This window comes from Pundamilia nyererei, unplaced genomic scaffold, assembly GCF_000239375.1.
Source record: "Pundamilia nyererei isolate P.nyererei 1_Seehausen unplaced genomic scaffold, PunNye1.0 scaffold00010, whole genome shotgun sequence".
In the NCBI taxonomy this organism is placed as follows: Eukaryota; Metazoa; Chordata; class Actinopteri; order Cichliformes; family Cichlidae; genus Pundamilia; species Pundamilia nyererei.
Window position 1 is genome coordinate 6,187,611 of NW_005187411.1, and position 21,749 is coordinate 6,209,359.

Sequence of the window (21,749 nt, forward strand, 5' to 3'; positions counted from 1 at the left end):
TTAGCATCACTCATTGTGTAACACTATCAAAGCATCGCTATGTGGATGAATTTATTTGGTACTGCTGTTATTCTATTCACAGCAAGATGTTTGATATTGAGCTGTGCCCACTTCCCTTCTCTATGGAGGAAATGTTTGGCTTCATCAGCTGCAGATTCTCTGGCTACCCCGCGTCTGTGCAAGAGCAGGCTCTGCTGTGGCTTCATGTAAGCATGCACACACAAACACACGAAAGCACACAGAAACACGCCGTCCTGTGTCAAGTTCTCATCCCGCCGTTCTATCCACAGTGAGCGTGAATTGCACAGGTTGTCGTAGAGTGCGAGAGTCTGGGCAGGGGCCCTGCTGAATATGGATCTGGGTCACAGAATGAGACGGATGGAGATAGGAGGGATTTTGCCTTTCATCCCATATGCACTCACAGCTTGCCGCCCTGTATACATGGATCAATTTCAAGTTTTCTCTCACAACTGTGATCAAGAGATTGCATTAATTTAGCTGGAGTAAATAGGTCACGTTCACAGCAAATACAGAAGTTGAGCTTCAGTTTAATGTTTTCTCGGCATGTGGTGTGATAAAGTCACACAGGCAGCAGTCTAATTTTCTGCCAAATACGGAGCTTTTATATTACTAGCCAAAGTTTTTAAGGTATTAACTGACGCCGCCCAGTATTCCCAAAAAATAGACTAGAGTTATAAACCTGCATGCATTCAAAATAACTGTAATGCAGACATATACAAGTGTATGGTTTTAAGGATGACAAAAAGTAATAACACTAAATCTATTTACTTTGTGAGAAGTATATTAACCTTGTGATGCCTTCTAACACTAACCCTATGTTTTGGAGAAAAGGAAAAAATCCTGTGTGTTAGTTGAATGACTGTTTGTCTCCAGAACTATTTATAGAATTGATACCATAGGGTTCAGGTTACGGTTATCACCGACTGATTGGTTTATGATTTAGACCACACAAGTAGCAAGTATAAATAAATGATCCACATTTTTGTGTGTCTCGTTGGAGCTCAGGTGCTGTCGGAGCTGGACATCGTGGTGCCTCTTCAGCTGCTGATTGGGATGTTCTCCGATGGAGTGAACTCTTTGAAGGAACTGGCCAATCAGAGGAAGGCACGCGCGTCAGATCTGACTGGCAACACTGGAGCTCGCAGGGTGAGGAGGACCGCAATGCTAAAAATACTCCTAAGAATAAGACAAAAGACATCAATCCCCGTTTTCAGCCTTTTGTTGCCATTCATTTCAGTGGCTGTTGACAACAACACAGATCAGAACACATCACCTCACTGTGCTCAGATCATCAGCTGAATAGCTATTATTAGGGCTTTGTCTGTCGATGTGTTTTTTGGATTAGGGGTGTACACGTGTCTATTCTTCTTGGTTCTATTTCCCACTGTTCATTTTGGAATAGACTGTATGTTACCATGGCAACCATCAATATCTAAATATAGCTCTCTTCAAGGGATTAATTGAATTTGGCTGTAATATAAATTTATGTTCAGAGACACCCACACATCCGCACAGATGGCTCCAGATTAAGTCGACATGCAGCCGATCCTGCTGTATTACTTCACGTTTAACTTTAGGAGATGTAAACATGCTTTGTGAGATTTGCTGTCATACCTTGCTTTTTGTCAGGATGGTGTTTGCTGTACACAGCAAACACAGCTTGCTGTAGCACTTGTTAAACAGAGGGCAGGTCAGGCTGCTGAGGGCAGCTTGTGCATGGAGCATGAGCTGGTGTGCCTGAGTTACGAGAAGATATATCATTTGTACTGTTAAAGAGAATACACTAGGAGTCAGTTTACAAGGTTTCATGATGCCATTGTGTATGAGACCGAGTGAACAGTCTGGCAGATTTTATATACTGCGTGAGCTCGATTAGTGAATGGCTCCCAGTTGTGCAGATTAGGCATTAAAGTAGGAGAGTTGGAGCACCACACTCTGGCAGAAACACATAAACACACACAGAGAGGGAGCTGACAACATTAGAAGTGACGAAGATGGACATAAACACAGAGACATCAGGAATGAGGAGAAGGCGTAGCTTCGAGCACGGCGTAATTGCTGTATAAAAGCCGCAAATGCTCAGTTTAGAATATTTTGACAGCTTTTTTTCAAATATTTGCAAGCATTGCCTTTCTATTACTTATAATAGATCTTTTATTTACACTTTTGTTTGTGGACCACATAATAAAATGTAACATAACATAATGAAAAAGGTATGTGATGCATATTGATATATACAAGTCTAACTGACATTTACAGCCTGGCAACGCTTTCTGTTTCATTTTAACGTGACCCTAACAGCTGAAGAGAAACACATATTTCAGTTTAATGACTATTCTCCTTTCTCACAGGTGAGTGTGGTGTCAGATCCAGGACGTCGAGGCCAGCACAACACTCTCAGCCCTTTTCCCAGCCCCTTCCGGAGCCCCTTCCGCAGCCCTCTTCGCTGCAGCCCTTTTAAAAACCTGGGTCATGCCGCTGGTCACTGCGCCCTGGACCTGGACTGTGATGACGATGACATGAACCTTGGCTGTTTCATTCTGATGTTTGACCTCATCTTAAAGCAGGTGACCACCTTCCTGATGAAAACCTATAATTGTGATTAAAGTTCTGTCTCTGATGCTTCTCTTTTGTGTGTCCTCATGTTATAAACCTTCTTGTTGTACAGCCATTCTCACATTATACAGTCTAGTTTAAGCGAGTCACTCTTCTCAGTCATTCATGTAGAGAAAAATGACACATACACACTATACAATGATAATAATACCCACCGGTGGGATCTTGAGATTTGTGTGTCGTGCTCTAATTTTTGTTCCTCTATTTTTATGGTCGTCTCCCCCCGCTGTCCCAGATGGAGCTCCAGGATGACGGTGTGATGCTGGGTCTAGACAGCAGCCTGGGGAAGGATATCGTGGGCATCATCAACAATGTCTTCCAGGCCCCGTGGGGTGGCTCACACACCTGCCAGAAGGATGAGAAGGCCCTAGAGTGCAGCCTGTGCCAATCCAGCATCCTGTGCTACCAGCTGGGCTGTGAGCTCCTGGAGAGGCTGACCCCCCGGGAAGAGATACGCCTGGTGGTGAGACACACAGCATGCATTTTTATGCATCAACTTTGAATTAACCTTGTGCATTTGGCAGGCAGGGCTTTGGAATGAGTGCATGTAGCTCCACGTGTCCCAAACCACAGCGCCAAAAACAACACTGTGTCAAATTGTGCTACCTTTGTTTTGGAGTAAACACACAACATAAAGCATGCCTTTCACTCAGCTCCAACAAGTCTCATTCCTCCACAGGAGCCCACAGATTGTTTGGAGGAAACCTTGCTTACCCCTCCACCAGATTTCTCCATCGGGGTGGAGAATGAAAACAAGGAAGGAGACAACCCGAGTGGCACGCACACCGACAACCCCAGCAGCCAATCTCCTGATCACGCAGGTGTGTATCGATCAGTTCTGCTTAAAACTTGTTGTTTAAATTAATAATACCTGCCAGATGAATACCAATCATCCTTTAAGGGTTAACTGGACTTTAACTTAACTGGATTTTGGACTTGATGTATATCTAAGCTAGTTGACGCTTGTGACTTTTGACTTCTACTAATACAGTTTAGCAGTTTAACAGTTTGATACCAAATCTGAGAAACAGTGATATACATGAAGCCATAGAAAATTTCAGAAACCCAGTGAGATATTGTGAGTATGCAGGAAGGCTTGGTAGATATTGTTTTTGATGGACAGAACAGGATGAGCTATTTCCTTGTTTTTTGCCACAGTACAGGCAAAATTAAAAGTTCAATTGTTTTTTCTCTTTCTTTCCAGCAATGAAGAATAACTCTGATAAGAAGTTCTCCTACCAGCAGCTCCCTGTGTCTTTGAAGCTCATATACACCATTCTGCAGGTGCTTGGTCTGAATAACTGCATATCAAATCAAAGACTAGAGACATTCAAAAATGTTTCTTTCGATTTATTTGAGTGCATATGTGTTACACTGCGAGTCACACACGTCTTCTGCATTTTCAGGAAATGTCAAAGTTTGAGGAGCCTGATATTTTGTTCAACATGCTGAACTGCCTGAAGATCCTGTGTCTTCACGGAGAGTGTTTATACCTCGCCTGTAAGGATCACCCGCAGTTTCTGGCTTACATCCAGGAGAAGATGCTCATCCCTTGGTGTGTCCAGAGAACACTCCTCCTCATGCAGAAAAAACACTGAACTCATGCATGCATTCGTTTACAGCTTTTAATTGTGCTAACTCCTTAAGTGACATTTGTGCTTCTGTCTCTTCTGTTTTCAGTCTGTGGTCGATGCTGAAATCAGAGTTTTGCCAGCTGGCTTCGTTGGCCGTGCCGCAGCTTCTCCACGCCCTGTCTTTGTCACACGGGGCAGACATCTTTTGGAATCTCATCAACACAAACTTCAACAGCAAAGACTGGAAAATACGATTTGAAGCCGGTGAGTCAAAGTAACAGCGTTAAATTTCAGACTCCGTGTCTTCCTAGGATGGTCGCAGACAGTTTGCGGCTTCATGTCCAGATATGATCATCAAAAATGGATATCTTTGGCTTAATGGTTTGTCTTTGTGGTTGCGATTGTAAATGAAGAGGATCGCCAGGAAGAGGAGAGGAGGATCTGCTTATATAATAGGCTTCCCAAACCACTGCCTGCCCACATCTCCCCTATGTGTTGCCATGGTTACCTTGGTACAGGCAGCAAAGAGGAATTGTGGGATTAATGAGGGTTTTTTTCACATTGTGATTAGCAGAGAGGAGCTATTTGCTCTGTCCAAGTAGTGAACTGATGCATCACAATGTCAGCTTGCGATGCTGTTGATCTGTGTCATGACCAATGAGCACTTCTAATGTTATTATATCCATTTAGTAGGGTAGAAATATTGGTATAAATCTACACATGCATGTAATATATTCCTAAATGAAGTCAACTAGTGTTCTGACTCACTGCACGGTCCCACACTCGCCCACACCGACACCTAGCACTCAACACCACATTGGCTAAGAGCTCATGGGTATAAGAGTGCAGCGTCTATTTTTAGATTTTAATCTGAGGAATGATAAGTAAATCACTTTTTTTATTGAAAGCATCGCCTTTGCTAAAAAAAAAAGCATTTGGTTTTACCACCACATTGTGCGAAGACAAATATTTAGTAAAACATTAACTCATCTCAGTCATCTTCCTCTGTGACCTCTGGGCTGATTCTGTTTATTGAATCATGGAATTATATGAAGACATCTGGCAGCTCACTTGCTCCGTCTTTGTCTGCAGCAGTAATTCATTTCTTTCTCTATTCTCACGAAATCCTCTCAGTCGAGAAGGTAGCAGTGCTGTGTCGTTTCCTGGACATTGGTGCAGTGACAAAAAACCACTTACTGAAGTATGCCTTGGCTCACGCTTTCTGTTGCTTCCTGGCCTCTGTGGAGGATGTCAACCCTGCTGTGGCCACCAGGGCCAGGCTGCTACTGGACACAATCAAGAGGCCATCCCTTCAGGTACTTTGCTCTTGTTTTTAGCAACAAAATTTCTGTTTATTTTTCGCGTGAAGGATAAATAAATTAAGCATTCTCACTAAGACAGGGTGTGTTGGTGTGCATTTAATTATAGTTTTGGTATTTATGTGTTGAAAGCTGTAAATTTTATTTATGGATTTTCTATGTAAAAGGATTGTACTTGTTGTGCATTTTTAGGGCTTATGCCTGTGTCTGGATTTCCAATTTGACACTGTGGTGAGAGATCGTCCCATTATTCTCAGTAAACTCCTACTCCTGCACTTTCTGAAGAAAGATATCCCCGCGCTTAGTTGGGAGTTTTTCGTCAACCGATTTGAAACATTATCTCTGGAGGCTCAGCTGCACCTGGACTGCAACAAAGAGTTTCCCTTCCCTACTAGTATGTATCTGCCATGTCCCCATTCAGATGTTTTACACCTGTAAGAGAAGATTTACAACTTAACAGTGCTTCAAGTAAGCTTTGCAATCCTTGTTTCTTTGACAGCTATTACAGCTGTACGAACCAATGTAGCTAACCTCAGTGATACAGCGATGTGGAAGATACGACGGGCCCGTTTCGCGAGGAATCAGCAGAAGAGTGTGCGCTCCCTCCGTGACAGTGTAAAAGGAGGCACGGACGCCCAGTCTAAAAGAGCCTTTTCACTCCCTGAGTCACTGAGCAACCGACTACGTGAGTAGAAGACATCAGCTGTCAGGCTGTCAGTCTTATTTCTAACCTGTCTCAAAAAGTCTGTTGTTAAAAAGTGTTTGCAAATAGCATTTGAGACTTTTTTAAGTGCTTTGGCTCACATGCTATGACATAGAAGTCTATAAAAAAACAACTTTCTATTTGGAAAATGACCTGCCATTATAGATTCTGTCACAAAGTGACGATCATTGCCTTTTTAAAAAAAAAGAAAGAATCCTTTTCTATTTGCAAATACTGTTTGACCAAGGTCCTGGTCCATTTTCCTAATGTTTCTCTCCTCACTTATATGTTCCCGACGCTCATTTCACTTAAATGTTTTATCTGTGGCTCTCCACAGAAGGCTGTCTGAGTTTCTGAGATACTCGTGCTGCCTTCAAACACAGGTTTATCTGGTTGATCCAAATGCCCTCAATCTTTATAACATTTGGATTTCACGCCCTTTAAATCAAAAGTATACGCGTCTCTTTGTGTGCGCATATGTGTTGGAAGATGATGAAGCTCAGACATGTGTCCTGTGCTACCTCCCATGTACGCTCTCCTAAATCTTGCTCTTCATATGTGGTTTTTAGCTCTAAGGCTTACGAGGCAAGAGCTCTCTGCCCCGACACTGGGAGATATGATAGAGAAAGTCCTGCCAGGTAAATAACATTCCAAGTCTTCATCATATTGGAGAAAAAGTACAGTAAGACTTTCATGAAAACTATGTTCAAATATTAAATATTTAGTATTATACAGTATTATTGAAAATTCTCAACACAACCCTCATTTCCTTGTATTTTGCTTCCAAGGACCTGGACGGTCAATAATTTTTTAAAGTGCTCTTGAGCAATAGTTCTCCGGGCTTTCTGAAGGTCTTTCAAACGTTTGCTTTGAAAGATCTTTTACTCATTACCCTTGTACACGGCCATTTTTAGATGAATGTTTAGTTTTTTATATACAGTATGTTAAGCCACGTAACAATGATCTATGAATCATTCAAGCATAAAAAAGACATGATGAACTAGTGTTGTGTCTACACATAACCAACAAATTAGCAAAGAACCAATTTTAAATTCTATCTTTAGGCACTTTGTTACCTGTAGCCTGGTGCAAAAACACCTGATTTGTTCCTATTTCTTTAGTTTAAACATGCAGAAAAGACTTGTTTAACTATGGGTAACTATGCCAAATTACACAAGAAGTGGATTTAGAATCAGTAGCAACGACTTATGGAGAGATGAATCCTTAACATGGTGAACATCTGTGGAGGAGGCGGGAGAGAGGTACAAGAGCCATCTGTAAAACATGGTGCCCTGTCATGGCTTGGGGTTCTATTTCAGCCAGTGGCGTTAGGGATCTTGTCAAAATTGATGGAATTATGAACACAGAAAAGTGTTGTCAGATTTGGATGCTCTGGAAAGCATCTGATTGGCAGCTTTATTTTCTGCATGGCAGGGATCCCAAAGATATTTGCAGTGCCGTAAAAGCATACCTGCATAGAAAAAAAACACACAGTGTTACACATCCTGGACTTCAACATTATTGAAACAGTGTGGCATCATCTTGACAGAGAATGAAACAAAAGGCAGCCAACATCCAAAGAAGAGCTTTGAATGTCCTTCAAGAAGCCCGGAGAACTATTTGTGAAGACTACTTAAAACTTCCATAAGAGAGTTTAGACTGTGGTGGAGAATAAAGGTGGTCATACCAAATATTGAATTTCAAGCTTGTTAGAGTTTGACAAACTTTATTTCCATCTATATGACTTCACATATTTCAATAAGTCACTGCGCCTATTTTCTTTGGAAAATATAAAGAAATGAGCGGTGGCTGAAGAGTTTTGCACTTTATTGTACATAAAAAAAAATGTTTGGTCTGTAGTGGCAGTCATTGTTCTTTCATCCTACTTTCTGGGCTAAAGCAATCCTGACACGGAACGAAAAACTAGACAGTCTGTTGTGCGTTTACCCCATTTACATATTCCATGAACACATTGTAGTGATGTATGTATACAGCATGATAATGGCTCCAACTCTCTTGGCAGAGAAATGGACAGGATGAGCTGACATCCCTCCACCTCTGTGTTGTTATCCTCCCTGCTACCGCACCCCTACCCTCTCCCCATCTTATCTCCCTGTCTGCAGCACGTTTTCTCCCGCACTTTAACCCTGACGCTTCAGCCCCTCTTGCAGGCCAGACCCCTTCTCCCGAGGACGACACCATCATCAGAGACCTGCTCCCTGAGAACGCTGGCGTCGATCACCAGACGGTTCACCAGCTGATCATGGTCCTCATGAAATTTATGGCCAAAGACCAAAGCAGTGCTGAGGCAGATATTGGTAGTGCCAAGGCTTTCAACACAGTGAAGCGTCATCTGTATGTGCTGCTGGGGTATGATCAACAGGAAGGCTGTTTCATGATTGCACCTCAGAAGATGCGCACCTCCACCTGCTTCAACGCCTTCATCGCTGGCATTGCACAAGTAACTGAAATATAATCAAATGTTTGCACCTGCATATTAAGCTTATTGCGAAAGAGTACCTGAACGTCGCAACTGCCAGTGAATTTAACTTATTTGCTCACAGGTACTGGACTACAATATCGGTTTGGGAAAGCAGCTGCTCCCTCTTGTGGTCCAGGTGTTGAAGTACTGCACGTGTCCCCAGCTGAGGCACTATTTTCAGCAGCCTCCTCGTTGCTCCCTGTGGGCCCTTAAACCACACATTCGGCAGATGTGGCTCAAAGCACTTCTTGTTATCCTTTACAAGGTACTTAATATTTTTTATTGCATGAATAACTGTACATTGAGTCTGATACATAATGCCACCTAACCTCTAAGATATTTCTTTTTATGTTTTTGTGACATATTTTCTTCATCTTTTGTACAAAATGAGCTTACATTGTTTTTATGCACCATAGTACCCTTACAGAGATATGGATGGCAGTAAAGTGGTCCTCCATTTGATCCACATCACCATCAACACACTGAATGCACAGTATCACAGCTGTCGCCCCCATGCTACAGCAGGACCACTCTACAGTGACAACTCCAACATAAGCCGCTATAGCGAGAAAGAAAAAGGTGGGAAAAGTAGCAAATGCGTTGTCTGTATCAGCAGTAGATGATGATGATGATTAGAATATGATAATATGATATATGTCATAGATCGTTATGCTAGAATAGGAGGAAAAGACATTGTTCAGTCAGGCAGATTATGACTTTTTAATGCTACATTAATGCAGCGCTCAAGTACATTTCACATATTTGTTCTCCACATTAGAAGAGGACAGTGTATTTGATGAGTCAGACGTCCATGACACGCCGACTGGTGCTGCTAACAAGGAGTCACAGACCTTCTTTGCTCGCCTGAAGAGAATTGGTGGCAGCAAGTCTGTGAAATACCAGCCGGTAGAGCTGAATGCCAAGAGAAGTAAGAGGCAGAGGCTTTCAATGTCAAGTGCGCTCTATATTAAGCAAATTGATTCAGTCTTTATCATACAATAATATTTTTTTGTGATTCGGTCTCATTTTCTTTCCTTGCATCAGGTGAAATTGAGCTGTCAGAGTACCGTGAAGCTAGCGCCCTTCAGGATAGCATCCTGCACTGTGTGCGGGAGGAGAGCACCAGGAGAAAGAGGCTACAGGCAATCCACAAGCAGAAGTCTTTGGATATTTCCAACACGGATTCCATTCTATTCAGTTTGGACGAACATCGGCGCAAGTCCTGCATTGATCGTTGCGACATGCAGGTGCCCCCTGTAGTCCTGCCCCCATCCTCTACTACTCCCCACAACAGGTATCATGGGATAGGATCCTCTGATGGCTCTTCAGTTCGGGTTGATCCCGTGGACCGACGGGGCTCTCGAGGTGGCCAGTCTGACATCTCCAAGCCCGTCATACCAGAGGTCCGGCTCAGCTGCATGGAGACTTTTGATGACAAAACAGATCAGGGCTCTTTAGAGGGATCAGCTCAGGGAAAGGACGATCAAGACCTGATTGACCTCTCCTCTGACTGCACCTCAATTCCAGAAAAGCATTCGCTGCTCTCCATGTCTGACAGCGACTCCTTGGTCTTTGAACCGCTACCACCTCTGAGGATTGTGGAAAGTGATGAGGAGTTTGATCTTAACACCATCATAGGCTCCAAGTTTAGTGGGAGTCCAAAAGTCTCAGCTTCTCCTGCAAGCAGCAACACTTTGCGACTGTCCCCCGTTGTTCAGGTGAGTGTGGAGGATTGCTCCACTGACAAAAAGACCCCAGAGCTTGTGGTGGGAGAGAGGTGCTCGCAGCAGAAATTTGAAGGAAAGGAGCCTATCCGTGTGCCTCGCAGCACCTCTCTGGAGCTCCCTGACCGATCAGAGAACATCTCCCATGAAAGCCCCATGACCTTAAAGCAGAAGAGAGACCTGCTGAGAAAGTCCCCACATGTCCCTGTCACCTCGCTAGATGACACATGTGCGACCCCAGAAGAAATCAGGACTCTTATAGGACCCAGCACCAGCCCCTCTGGCAGGACTATCTTCCTTGACATCCCCGAAGACAAAGCGGAGCCGCCTTCCTCACCAGAGAAGAGCAAGAGCAACAGCAATGACGAAGAAGAAGGGGATGGAGACGACGAAGAGGAGGACGATATGGGCGACGAAGCAGACAGCGACCCCAAACCTGACAACGCAGATGAGAACGATGAAGCTGAGTTTAAAATCCAGATTGTTCCCCGACAGCGTAAACAGAGGAAGATAGCTGTGAGCGCCATCCAGAGGGAATACCTGGACATCTCGTTCAACACGTTCGACAAGCTGGGTGCTGAGCAGACCGCAGAAACAGGTAAAGAGAAAGGACACATGAACAAAAACCAGAGCGTGCTGTTGTTGATTTCAAAAATGTCTTTTAAGAAAATCTTGTAAAATCTTATTTATTACTTTTTGTACAAGTCTGGTCAAAAGTGAATATTTTAAGAGATCAAACTATTGTAGAATAATTCCAGCTAAACTTAAAGCACTGTAGCTGATTTACTACACATAAGTTCTACTTTAAGCCAGAAAAAGACAATCCTGAGGTGTTGTCACAGTTTATTTATATTCGGCTGACTCACATCAGCTGTTTCTTAGTGACGTAAGCCTACAGAGATGCTGCCTAAACCAGCCATTTATAAATTAGCTTTGTACATTGCTCTACTTACAACTTTTAACTCTGAATATTATTCATTTATTATTTTATCTCTTTAGTTCCTTATTGTTGTTTTAAAAAAATCCATTTTCTTGCATTTCTTTTATTAATAAATGCTTATTTTGTCATCAGAGCGAAATGATCATCACTCATTACCAGAAATACTAACCACTCTTGCCATGCATTGCCCCTTTTCATGTTTGTGTGTGTGTGTGTGTGTGTGTGTGTGTGTGTGTGTACTTTTCCAATTATACAATGAGGTTTTAATGTAAAAGTAAAAGACTGAATCAGATTTTTATTGCACTTTAATTGCCCACATGGCACCAAATCATGCCTCTATTGAGATTATGTAACAACATGCTAAACTTCATAAAAAAAATTTTTCTCTTAAATTATCACTTAAAAATGTTAGACATCTATGTATTGTATTACTGATTATTGTTGGAAGACTTCTGGTATATATTCTGATGCCTTGCAGATCACAAAGTTATGTCTACCCTGGAAAAGCCACGAGAATCTGCCTCAGCACCAACACTCGAAGCTGCTATACCTGAAACAAGTCATCGCTCTTCAGTGTCAAGTAGGAGCCAAAAACTCACTACATCATCTCCTCACCGACTTCAGTAGTTTTTTGTGTATTACTAGTGCGATGTCTAACATACCATAACCTATTATTTATATGTTTGTCTCTGATTCACTTTTTACAATTTTGTAATGGAGCTTGAAATATTAAATTAACATCACATAATATACATCTTTAACAACACAGGAAAAAATACCAATATGTAATGTTTTAAGCTTTAATTTATAACTAGTGCAACTTGAATCTGTTATAATAATGGTTTAGTTAATCAGGACTAAGGCTAAATGACCTAAAGTCTAACCCTTATTGGTTAGACTGAAATGAGTTATACTGACAGTTAAAACCAGGTACTGTTTTCTTGTCTTTCTCTGACCTCTAGCTCAGTACCGGCAGGTGAAACGAGGCTCTCTGGGAGCTTTAACCATGAGCCAGCTTATGAAGAGACAGCTGGAGCATCAGTCCAGCGCACCACACAACATCTGCACCTGGGAGACGGGTCAGTCACTGTGGACATTTTTCAGTTATAACCTTTTGAGGAGACAGTGACATAATAACACATGCAAGAACACCAGACACCCACCAGAGTTAACTGAAATTAAAAGAAGAGGATAGTAAAACACCTCCTAATAGATGGTGATGTTTTTATATGTTTTTATAGCCATTACACTGAAAACTGACTATAAAATGTGATTCATCAAATTTACTTCTTTTTTATTTAACTAATAAACTAACTAGTTATATTATTTTAGGAATGATGTAAGAGGAATGATGATGCAAGAGGGCTTTTAAATTACAATAAAAGCCCTCTTATGTACATGCCCTATTACAGGCAGTATTAGTACCCTCATTTGAAAATCTCTGTTTGAGCTAATCTGAATATATTTTCATTTAAATAAATACACTGAATCTAAACTTCAATCAAATTTCTTGTGTGCTACAAGGTGAAAAGGAAATGTTTTTTATGACTGATATTTTTCCATTGTAGGTCCTACGAAGACCAGTCTCCTCTCAGCACCGAGCACAGTCAGCATGTTCGTCCCTGCACCCGAGGAGTTCATTGACGAGCAGCCTACCACGATGTCTGACCGGTGAATCAATCACTTAGTAGCTATATCTATCAAGCTGTATTAAAGTCAAACTATTATTGATTTATTGGAGAATTGCAAATCTATTTGTACTGGTGCCAACAACAATAAAACCAGAAACTAACTTTTAGCCCGAGTGCTCGAGATCCTGTGACAGCAGAGATCACATTGTCTTTACATTATGTCCATGTGGTATAACTGCTATTTCAGGGTAAATGCTGCCACTAATTAACAGTAATGAACTAAAAGAGAACTGAAAAGGATTCAGAATGTCAGATTTTGTAGGAGCTTTGGAAAAAGTCCTAAAATATTCCCATCAAAATTCCCTACAGAGCTAATTTTTGCAGCTTTTTATTTTAACTTGTTGAATTGGAATTATGCATCAGAGCTGGTCTCCGTCACGCCCCGGAGTTAAAAAGCAAAAGTTAAAAAGGGTGTCTGGAAAGAAGTGTTCTACACATTGCTTGTTGGCTTTGCAAGTGACGAAGCAGCAGCTGCAATCAGCCGATAGAAAGAAACAGCCGCACCCCTGTGTGGAAGCACTGGCTTTAACCTCATCACATCATTCACATTAAGAACCTGCACTCCACCAGGCTGTAAAACACATTACAGAACTGAGTCATTCTCACATATTTATTGGTTCTTAAACCTTCTGCTGTTGATCTCAGTAAATTTAACAGGGTGGCTCCTTCCCTGTCTGGATATTTAAAGATGTTGGTAAAAGAGTAACAATGTTTTGAAGATGACTTTGCAGGAAAGCAGAAAAGTGCATCTAAACTATTTTCTTAGGGAAAAAGGTTTTCCCCTAAGTTTTGATAATTCTCTCTGCAAACATTTTGACATTATTTCATATTGAAGCTGAATGGCTCAGCTGGCCAAACAGCACTAAGTGGAAGTAGGAATTTATTCTTTTAATTTCTTTTTAAGTTTAATTTAAAAAAGTAAATTATTATTGTATTATTGTAAACACTGTGGTTACATTTTTAAGGACTGAACTTTCAATTCAATTCAATTTATATGGTGTCAATTTACAACAACAGTCTCCTCAAGGCGCATTATATTGTAAGTTAGATCCTACAATGACCCCCTATGAGCAGCACTTTGGGGACAGTGGGAAGGAAAGACTCCCTTTTAACAGTAAGAAACTTCTGGCAGAACCGGGCTCAGGGAGGGGCGGCCATCGGCCACAACTCGATTAGTTAAAGTTAATAAATGTGACACTTAAAGAATAAATATTCTAACAGGCTTCAGATGATTATATAGGATTGGAGGTGTTGAGGGCTGCTGTTACAGTGGTGCGTGCTCACATTAAACATGGTCAAAGTTTTATATAATGACTAGGTACAAAATAGCCAAAAGCTTAGGGCTCAGACTGCTCAAAGCACTCAATTTCACCCAGTTTTTTTCCTATCCTGATTTCAGAGAGAAGAGATATTCCTAATATGGTCATCCAATGCACACAGCTCTGGCTGTGAGCACTGATCAAGCAGTTTGTGAAGGGCAGCCAATCAGAAAAATGAGCTTAAAGAGAGGAGAGTTAAAACTGCTTGTTGCAGACTGTGGATGATTGAAGGGGCTGCAACAGACCGAGTACTGAACTTTAGATAGTGCAAAGCTTTTCTAGTGGAGTCGAAAAAAAACCTGAATCTTAAAATGAGCAAAATAGATCTGTTTTTATGCTAAATCTAGCCTGGTGTATTTCCGTGTGATGTCTCAGGTGCCGGGACTGTGCAGCTGTTCTGGAAGAATATGATGAGGAGACTCTCAGCCTCGCTGTGGTGGTTCTTTCCATGTTCATTCACCTCAGCCCGGATTTGGCTGCCCCTATGCTTCTTGACATCATGCAGTCTGTGGGCAGGTACAACAGCTCCAGTAACCATCCCTGCAATCTCCATCCACACAGCACTTCACCGTTAAATGAAGTTTCATAACTCACTCTTAGAGCTCATGCATAATTCATCTCTGAGTCCTAATCTGCTGCTTTGACTTCTCTCAGGTTGGCATCCAGTAGCAATTTTTCTGGACAAGCTGAGAGGTATGAGACATAAAAGCCATAACACCAATGTGTGCAGATGTTCACTGTGCTTATAGATGACTTTAATAGTATATGTCAAGTGTGACTGCCCTTCTAACACAGCCATTCTCCCTGTGATGTCCTGCAGTATGTTGATCCCAGGGAATGTAGCAGGTGTAGCCAAGCAGTTCCTGCGCTGTATGTTTCACCAGCTGGCTCCTAACGGCATCTTGCCCCAGCTCTTCCAGAGCAACATAAAAGGTCTGTTTAAAAACCTGAAAATTCAGCTTGAATTTGTCATAGAAAAGAAACTTAGCTTCACACTTTATTGTAATGTAGCTACTTTTAAACATTCAATCTAACATCATAAGTTCCCATTGTACAAACTGCTCCCTTCTTTTTCTTTTAACAGATGGAAGTTTTCTGAGAACACTTGCATCCTCGCTGATAGATTTCAATGAGCTCAGTTCTGTTGCTGCTCTCAACATGCTCCTCGAGGTGGGATTTTTTCTTCATGTTGACGTGTTGAGTCATTCAACCAGCAGGAGGAGCTCTTGTCAAAGCAAAAGATTTGATGTCGCCAGCTTCATGTGCAGCGTAGGCCCATCTTAAACATCACATCATCTGGGCATTTCAGGAAACCTGCTTTGATCTGCACTCCTCTGCTAGTTTATTGTACTGATATCTAAATAAAAATGGGCAAGATAAGAACCTACTGATGCACGCGCTCATCCGTGCAGTCATCTGTACTTCAGTGTCCTAAATCCACTGCTCTCATCATGAGCATTGTGACTGATCAGGAGTGAAATGATGGAAATATCTTCACTTATAGAATGTCATTATATAACCCCTTTTTATGGTTTATGCCCCCCTGCCTCCCAGGGCTTGAACAACAAAAAGAATCTTCCAGCAGGGGGCACAATGCTGCACTGCCTGGACAACATTGCCACCTTCATGGAGGCACTCCCCATGGACTCTCCCAGCAACCTGTGGACAACCATCTGCAACCAGTTCCAGACCTTCCTCACAAAACTGCCCTCTGTGCTTCCTCTGAAGGTAGATATCAACTCGTCCGAGTACTTAGTCATGGTCTTATGTGATTACTGTCGGAGGAAAACGCATCCAGCGGTGCACTCGTATGGTTTAAAAGGACAGAGTCTTAAAACTGTAATTGATTTGACTCTGACACTTTTACCTTGGAGGTCAAATTAGTGTGCAATCATTTGCAACCCTCACAAGCACAGGGGAGAGGTCAACTTATTTTTCAATGTGTGTCTCATTAGTGTCCTATGGATTCCAGTTTAAGGATTATCATTTGCCTGCTGAAAATTCCAACAACAAATGCAACTCGGGTAAGTTCAAAGCAGAACGTCAGTGTCTCCTCTTTCTGCCCTTTAATAACTAACCTATTTCTACGTTTCTTCCATCACACAGAGTCTCCTGGAGCCCTTTTCCAAGCTGCTGAGCTTCGTCATCCAGTATGGAACATTCGGTCTCTCCTACCTTGTGGAGCTCTGTGGACTTTGTTACAAAGCCTTCAATAAGGTACTTTCGTGTGTCTGCAGCTTGTAAGAAGTCTTGAAAGAGTTAAACCCTTCAAACTAATCTGCAGTTTGCTGCTCTCTCACTCATCACTTTTTTTGGTGCTACACCTACTTCCCCGACACTCCAGTCAGCCTGAAATGTGGCCGTGTGTCACAGATGATTAAGTAGGCAATCAGCCAGTATTGATTAACATGATTAGTTGGTGTGCTAGGACCGAGGATGTATGGTGTGTTTCTCCGTGGCTGCCTCAGACGGCGATGGAGCCAGGGCTGTCTGCACTGTTCGGACAGATGAATCCTCAGTCCTCCACCACTGTCAGCACAGCGTGGTTTATGCCTCTTGTGGTATTGATTTTTTTTTACAGCCGCTTTAATTCCTGACCTTATAATATCCTCATTTCAAAACTCAGAGTTGCTGTGAATGATTGCTTTTGGATCTTTACCCTCTGCTGTTTTTTTTTTTAATGGTAAGGTGAGGTGTCAGGGAAGAGCCGATTTTCAATAATTTGTTTCAACTCGGTTCAGTTTTGGAGGTCAGGTGTTAAGGACACACATTAGAGCTCTCTGGACCTACTAAAGTTGGTCACATCATGCATCACTTGTCACCTCTGCATCGCCCTGTATGATGAGGAGCCTTGTGGCTTAAGAACGGCCTTTTAATTTGCTATTTTCCAAACTTACATGCTCCATTAAGTTTTAATCACCAGAGTGCTGCATCCAGGTACGTGCATTAGCAAGCCACGCAGTGAGAACTGTCAGCTCTGCATTGTGCATGAGCAGAAGATCATGTGCTTGCTCCTAACATAAGCAAACATGACTAGAAAAAGAAAGCGAGAGACAAACTGGAAGTCAGAAGATGACAGTGTGGTTTGTAAACAGGCAGCTGGGCTTTGTGTGGAAGGGATGAACAAAGAGAGCAGCCTGTCCTCCGGGAGGGAGAAGGCTGCCTGACAGCCTCATCTGAGCTGCCTGGGACTCTGGGAGGAGAGATCTGGACTGGCCTAAATCTACTCCTCGGCTTTCACTATTCTCCGTCTCCCCGGCTTTCCTCCCTCCCCTCTCGCTGCCTGTCCTTCCCCCTCTATTCAAGCTACAGAGTTTATGCTCTCCTCGCAGCATGAGTAAGGCAGAGTGATAATAGAAAAAGGCAGTCTTGCTGCATCAGTACATTTACTACACTCTCTATCTTCTCGCATCCAGGAGAGAGATAAGTTCTACATGTCCCGCATTGTGGTGTTAGAGCTCCTGCAGGCTCTCAAGTTCAAGTCTCCTCTGCCTGACACAAACTTGTTACTTCTGGTTCAGGTAAAAAAACAAAAATCTCTCTTATCCATCTCGGTTTACGAGAGCCAGAAAATCACAGCAATTCAATCTGACTGCAATTCTATAACTCCATGTGGATTTTGCCAGTTTGTTTGTGCAGATATCGGCACACGGCTAGCGGAATCCACCATCATCCAAAAGCACATGATCTCAACGCTGCCGGGGGTGAGACTTAAATCGCTGTGTGCTACACTGTCTTATTAAAATCAGGCTCATAAAACAGCAGGAAATATAGACAGGCTCCACTGTGATTCCTCCTAAAGGATAAACTGCTGTTTCTCTCTACAGTGCACGACGGCAGCAATGGAATGCATGCGGCAATATATAAGTGAGCTCTTGGACTTTATTGCAGATATGCACACACTAACCAAACTTAAAGTAAGTCTTCTGTGTGTGAGTTTACAATTTGGACATGTCTCATGTGGAGAGTTTTGTTTTTCATCCTTATCTTTTCTTCACTCCAAATCTGCTCTTCAGAGCCATATGAAGGCTTGTTGTCAGCCACTGCACGAGGACACCTTTGGGGGCAACCTGAAAGTGGGCTTGGCACAAGTCGCAGCCATGGAGATCAGCAAAGGCAATCACCGCGATAACAAAGCTGTTGTGCGTTATCTTCCCTGGCTTTATCATCCGCCATCCACCATGCAACAAGGGTAAAAATGATGAGACTAAGACTGACTGACTTAATAAGAAAAATGAATGGTGAAAGAAGAAATGCACACTGTGTTGTTAATTGATTTGTTGAACTCATTTTCATTTTTTTCTTTCTCTCTAGGCCAAAAGAATTCATTGAGTGCGTGTCCCACATTCGTCAGCTGTCCTGGCTTCTTTTGGGCTCCCTGACGCACTATGCCCTGCACCAGGGCTCCACCTCCTGCATGCCCATCCCTCTCGACGCTGGCTCCCACATTGCAGACCATCTTATCGTCATCCTGATTGGCTTCCCAGAACAGTCGAAGGTCTGGCAGACACAAATCTCTTCAAATGATCACACTCAGATTTTTCCAGATGCGATTTGTGGCAACCACAATGGCCTTGTCAGTTTTGGTCTCGGTCCTTATCCTCAGACGTCGGTGCTGCACATGTGCTCCCTGTTCCACGCCTTCATGTTCGCCCAGCTGTGGACCATCTACTGCGAGCAGGCAGCCGCCGCTCCCTCCCTGCAGAACCAGAACCACACAGAGTTTTCTTCCAGCGCCATCCTCACGGGCCTCGAGTTCTGGAGTCGGGTTACACCCAGCATCCTGCAGCTTATGGCCCACAATAAAGTTGTAAGTGCTGCGCGGTATCCTTTGCAAACATCCGTCTAAGACAGTCAGGACTGTCGCTGTGGAAGAATGGTGATTTTCTTCTTTTAATATTATGAGTAAACAGTAAATATGTTACATAAAATTAAGTCTATTTCATATTTGTCTCTCAGATGGTAGAGATGGTGTGTCTTCATGTCATTAGTTTAATGGAGGCCCTGCAGGAATGCAACTCAACCATCTTTGTCAAGGTTTGCTATAAGTCCAGTGTCCTTCCATGCAGACAGTGCTGTATATTCTCTCTGTAACATGCAGAATAATGCTTATTTATTCATCTCCATTCCTTTTTTCAGTTAATTCCTATGTGGCTACCCATGATTCAGTCAAATCTTAAGGTAAGTGGTTTTAAAAGGTGTTAATCATACAGATGAATGATAATTACTATTGATGATTTCAAACTGAAACACTATCATCTCTTCTTTTCGTCGTAAGCATCTGTCTGCAGGGCTGCAGTTGCGTCTTCAGGCCATCCAGAATAGGGTGAACCACCAGTGTCTGCAGGGCCAGATGTCCGGAGCCCCTCCGTTCGCCCTGCGCAAATGGCTGCAGTGCACCCAGTTCAAGATGGCTCAGGTGGAGATCCAGTCGTCTGAGGCTGCTTCACAGTTTTACCCCATGTGACCTGTTCTGTGGTCAGCTCTGCCTCACCTGGGTCCCTAGGCCTGCATGCATCTGCTCTGGCTGAAAGTGACTTTAAAAAAAGTGATGCTGTGTGGGATTCGTTTGAAATGAATCATTTTTCAGAACCTTTAGTATATGTACAGTAAATCTATGCTATTTTAAAGTACTAACACTGGAGTTGGACTGTGTAGAAGAACTGTGTTCGGTGCCCAATCTGTTGCATTTAACAGAATTGAAGAGTCAGACGACTGTAGAGGATTTCCACAGACCCATGTTAGTAATAGCAAGGGCCTGAAACCAAATGCTTGTTTAATCATAGATATGTTCACTCTGACATTCATAACCTATCACTTTTTAAGTTGCTTGGTTGCAAGCCGAATAATAAAAGTACAAGTTTTTCTAAACATCGAGACGCTTTGACATTTCAAATGAATTGCTGAGCCTTTAAAAATTCAAATATGACATTTTCTGCCCTTTGATGTCCTGACTGATGGGGAAAATGCCCAGCTTACCATAATGTGGACGGCGGAGAGATAAAATCAGCTCTGCTGGCTACTCCTCTGAGCGAAAAAACCTCAGGTGTCTACGGGAAAACGACATGACATGCATTACCCAGCTCCCAGCTAAGATCCTTGTCAGGCTGTCAGTCATGCTGCCTTTTGCCATCACAGCTCAGATCGATCAGAGGCCAATCCGAGTTGCGGCAGCAGCTTTGTAACTCGATAACGTGGAGCCAGACATTGGAGGTAAACAAGACTATTTCGGTTTGCTCCCCCCTCACCCCCAAAGTGGAAAGACACCTCGCCTCCTCCTACTCCAGCCCTCCCTTCATTGGCAGCAGCGAAACAGATAGGCCCATGCATATACCAAGCAAACACAATTACCTTTGGCCTAATGTGGTTTGTTGTGATTAAGGATTTTTGTGAGGTCTAACTGTATTACCATGAAGCTCTTGTCTGAGAATAACAGATGACATGACAGCAGGCCCTGAAAACCGAACAGCACATTAATCTTTGTTTTGATCTTTTCTGCTGCAAGGATTTCATTATCAGGATTTAGCATGAATTAGATCTGCTGATATAGATGTATTCTGCGAGGAAAAATTAGCTTATCGGACCAAAATAAGTCACATTTGATCTGCGCATAAATTCTTTAAAATATTACTTTTTAGTCGCAGCTGGTATTGAAAGACCCATGTTGAGAGGTGTCTGCCAAATGAGTCACTAGTATAATGATATCACACAATGTGACTAATGAACACGCACTTACACACACGCGCACACACTCCCCGGTGACCTCAAGCCAGCTGAATCAGGCTGCGGTGCCCCTTCTCATCAACCTCTAGCCATGGCTCATCAAAGAGGTCCTTTCCTGCTGCGCCTCTACGTGTGAGAGTGTGCATTAAAGTGATGTTAGCTACAGGTGTGTATGTGCGCATGTGTCCCTGCGTGTGTGCGTGCGTTTAATCAAGTCCCCCTTGCTCTGGGGTTGCATCTGTCAGCCACTGCCACCGTTGTGATCGTTTGAACTCGCAGCCCTTTCTGAAAGAACCTTTCTCATTAGCAGCAGCTTATGTAATCAGTGTCCCACAGGTATCCAGCACTTTCCCCACCCCTGCTTGCCGCCTGCCTGCCTGCCTCCTGCAGGACCATATGGGAGCGCTGACCTGATGAGTAGGCAGCTGGAGGTGCTGAGGGTAATTAACACTGACCAAAGGACTGGCGGGCAGAGAGGGTGTGAGTGGGTCCTCAAAGACTGTGAAGGTCAGCTTTAAAAAAAGGACTGTGCAAGCTCTCTCACACAACCAATGCACCAGCACAATGCATCACCAGGTGTGTGCGCTGGTGACATCTCGTGATTAAAGAGCAGAGGTATAGAAGCAGCAGATAAAAC

The 21,749-nt window shown here is 42.9% G+C and overlaps 1 protein-coding gene across 6 annotated transcripts in view; it reads left to right on the forward strand.

Moving 5' to 3' along the window:
• unc79 (unc-79 homolog, NALCN channel complex subunit) overlaps window positions 1–20,264 on the forward strand; it is a 32,420-nt gene extending 12,156 nt beyond the window's left edge. For 3 of the 6 annotated variants that reach the window (XM_013908453.1, XM_013908457.1, XM_013908458.1), the window contains 36 exons: window positions 83–206; window positions 1,027–1,167; window positions 2,373–2,588; window positions 2,873–3,100; window positions 3,317–3,458; window positions 3,842–3,921; window positions 4,044–4,192; window positions 4,318–4,475; window positions 5,346–5,527; window positions 5,723–5,924; window positions 6,030–6,215; window positions 6,803–6,871; window positions 8,357–8,694; window positions 8,798–8,980; window positions 9,132–9,294; window positions 9,494–9,643; window positions 9,760–11,037; window positions 11,858–11,959; window positions 12,342–12,458; window positions 12,948–13,050; window positions 14,765–14,905; window positions 15,044–15,082; window positions 15,210–15,322; window positions 15,474–15,559; window positions 15,944–16,117; window positions 16,345–16,413; window positions 16,496–16,606; window positions 17,806–17,910; window positions 18,016–18,093; window positions 18,217–18,306; window positions 18,406–18,581; window positions 18,704–18,887; window positions 18,996–19,199; window positions 19,349–19,426; window positions 19,529–19,570; window positions 19,668–20,264. In XM_013908453.1, the coding sequence (XP_013763907.1) occupies window positions 83–206; window positions 1,027–1,167; window positions 2,373–2,588; window positions 2,873–3,100; window positions 3,317–3,458; window positions 3,842–3,921; window positions 4,044–4,192; window positions 4,318–4,475; window positions 5,346–5,527; window positions 5,723–5,924; window positions 6,030–6,215; window positions 6,803–6,871; window positions 8,357–8,694; window positions 8,798–8,980; window positions 9,132–9,294; window positions 9,494–9,643; window positions 9,760–11,037; window positions 11,858–11,959; window positions 12,342–12,458; window positions 12,948–13,050; window positions 14,765–14,905; window positions 15,044–15,082; window positions 15,210–15,322; window positions 15,474–15,559; window positions 15,944–16,117; window positions 16,345–16,413; window positions 16,496–16,606; window positions 17,806–17,910; window positions 18,016–18,093; window positions 18,217–18,306; window positions 18,406–18,581; window positions 18,704–18,887; window positions 18,996–19,199; window positions 19,349–19,426; window positions 19,529–19,570; window positions 19,668–19,856 (6,190 nt within the window). In that variant the 3' untranslated portion in view covers window positions 19,857–20,264. The remainder of the gene's footprint in view (window positions 1–82; window positions 207–1,026; window positions 1,168–2,372; window positions 2,589–2,872; window positions 3,101–3,316; window positions 3,459–3,841; window positions 3,922–4,043; window positions 4,193–4,317; window positions 4,476–5,345; window positions 5,528–5,722; window positions 5,925–6,029; window positions 6,216–6,802; window positions 6,872–8,356; window positions 8,695–8,797; window positions 8,981–9,131; window positions 9,295–9,493; window positions 9,644–9,759; window positions 11,038–11,857; window positions 11,960–12,341; window positions 12,459–12,947; window positions 13,051–14,764; window positions 14,906–15,043; window positions 15,083–15,209; window positions 15,323–15,473; window positions 15,560–15,943; window positions 16,118–16,344; window positions 16,414–16,495; window positions 16,607–17,805; window positions 17,911–18,015; window positions 18,094–18,216; window positions 18,307–18,405; window positions 18,582–18,703; window positions 18,888–18,995; window positions 19,200–19,348; window positions 19,427–19,528; window positions 19,571–19,667) is intronic. The other 3 variants (XM_013908454.1, XM_013908455.1, XM_013908456.1) reach the window with 3 other exon arrangements.
• The last annotated feature ends 1,485 nt before the right edge of the window (window positions 20,265–21,749 follow it).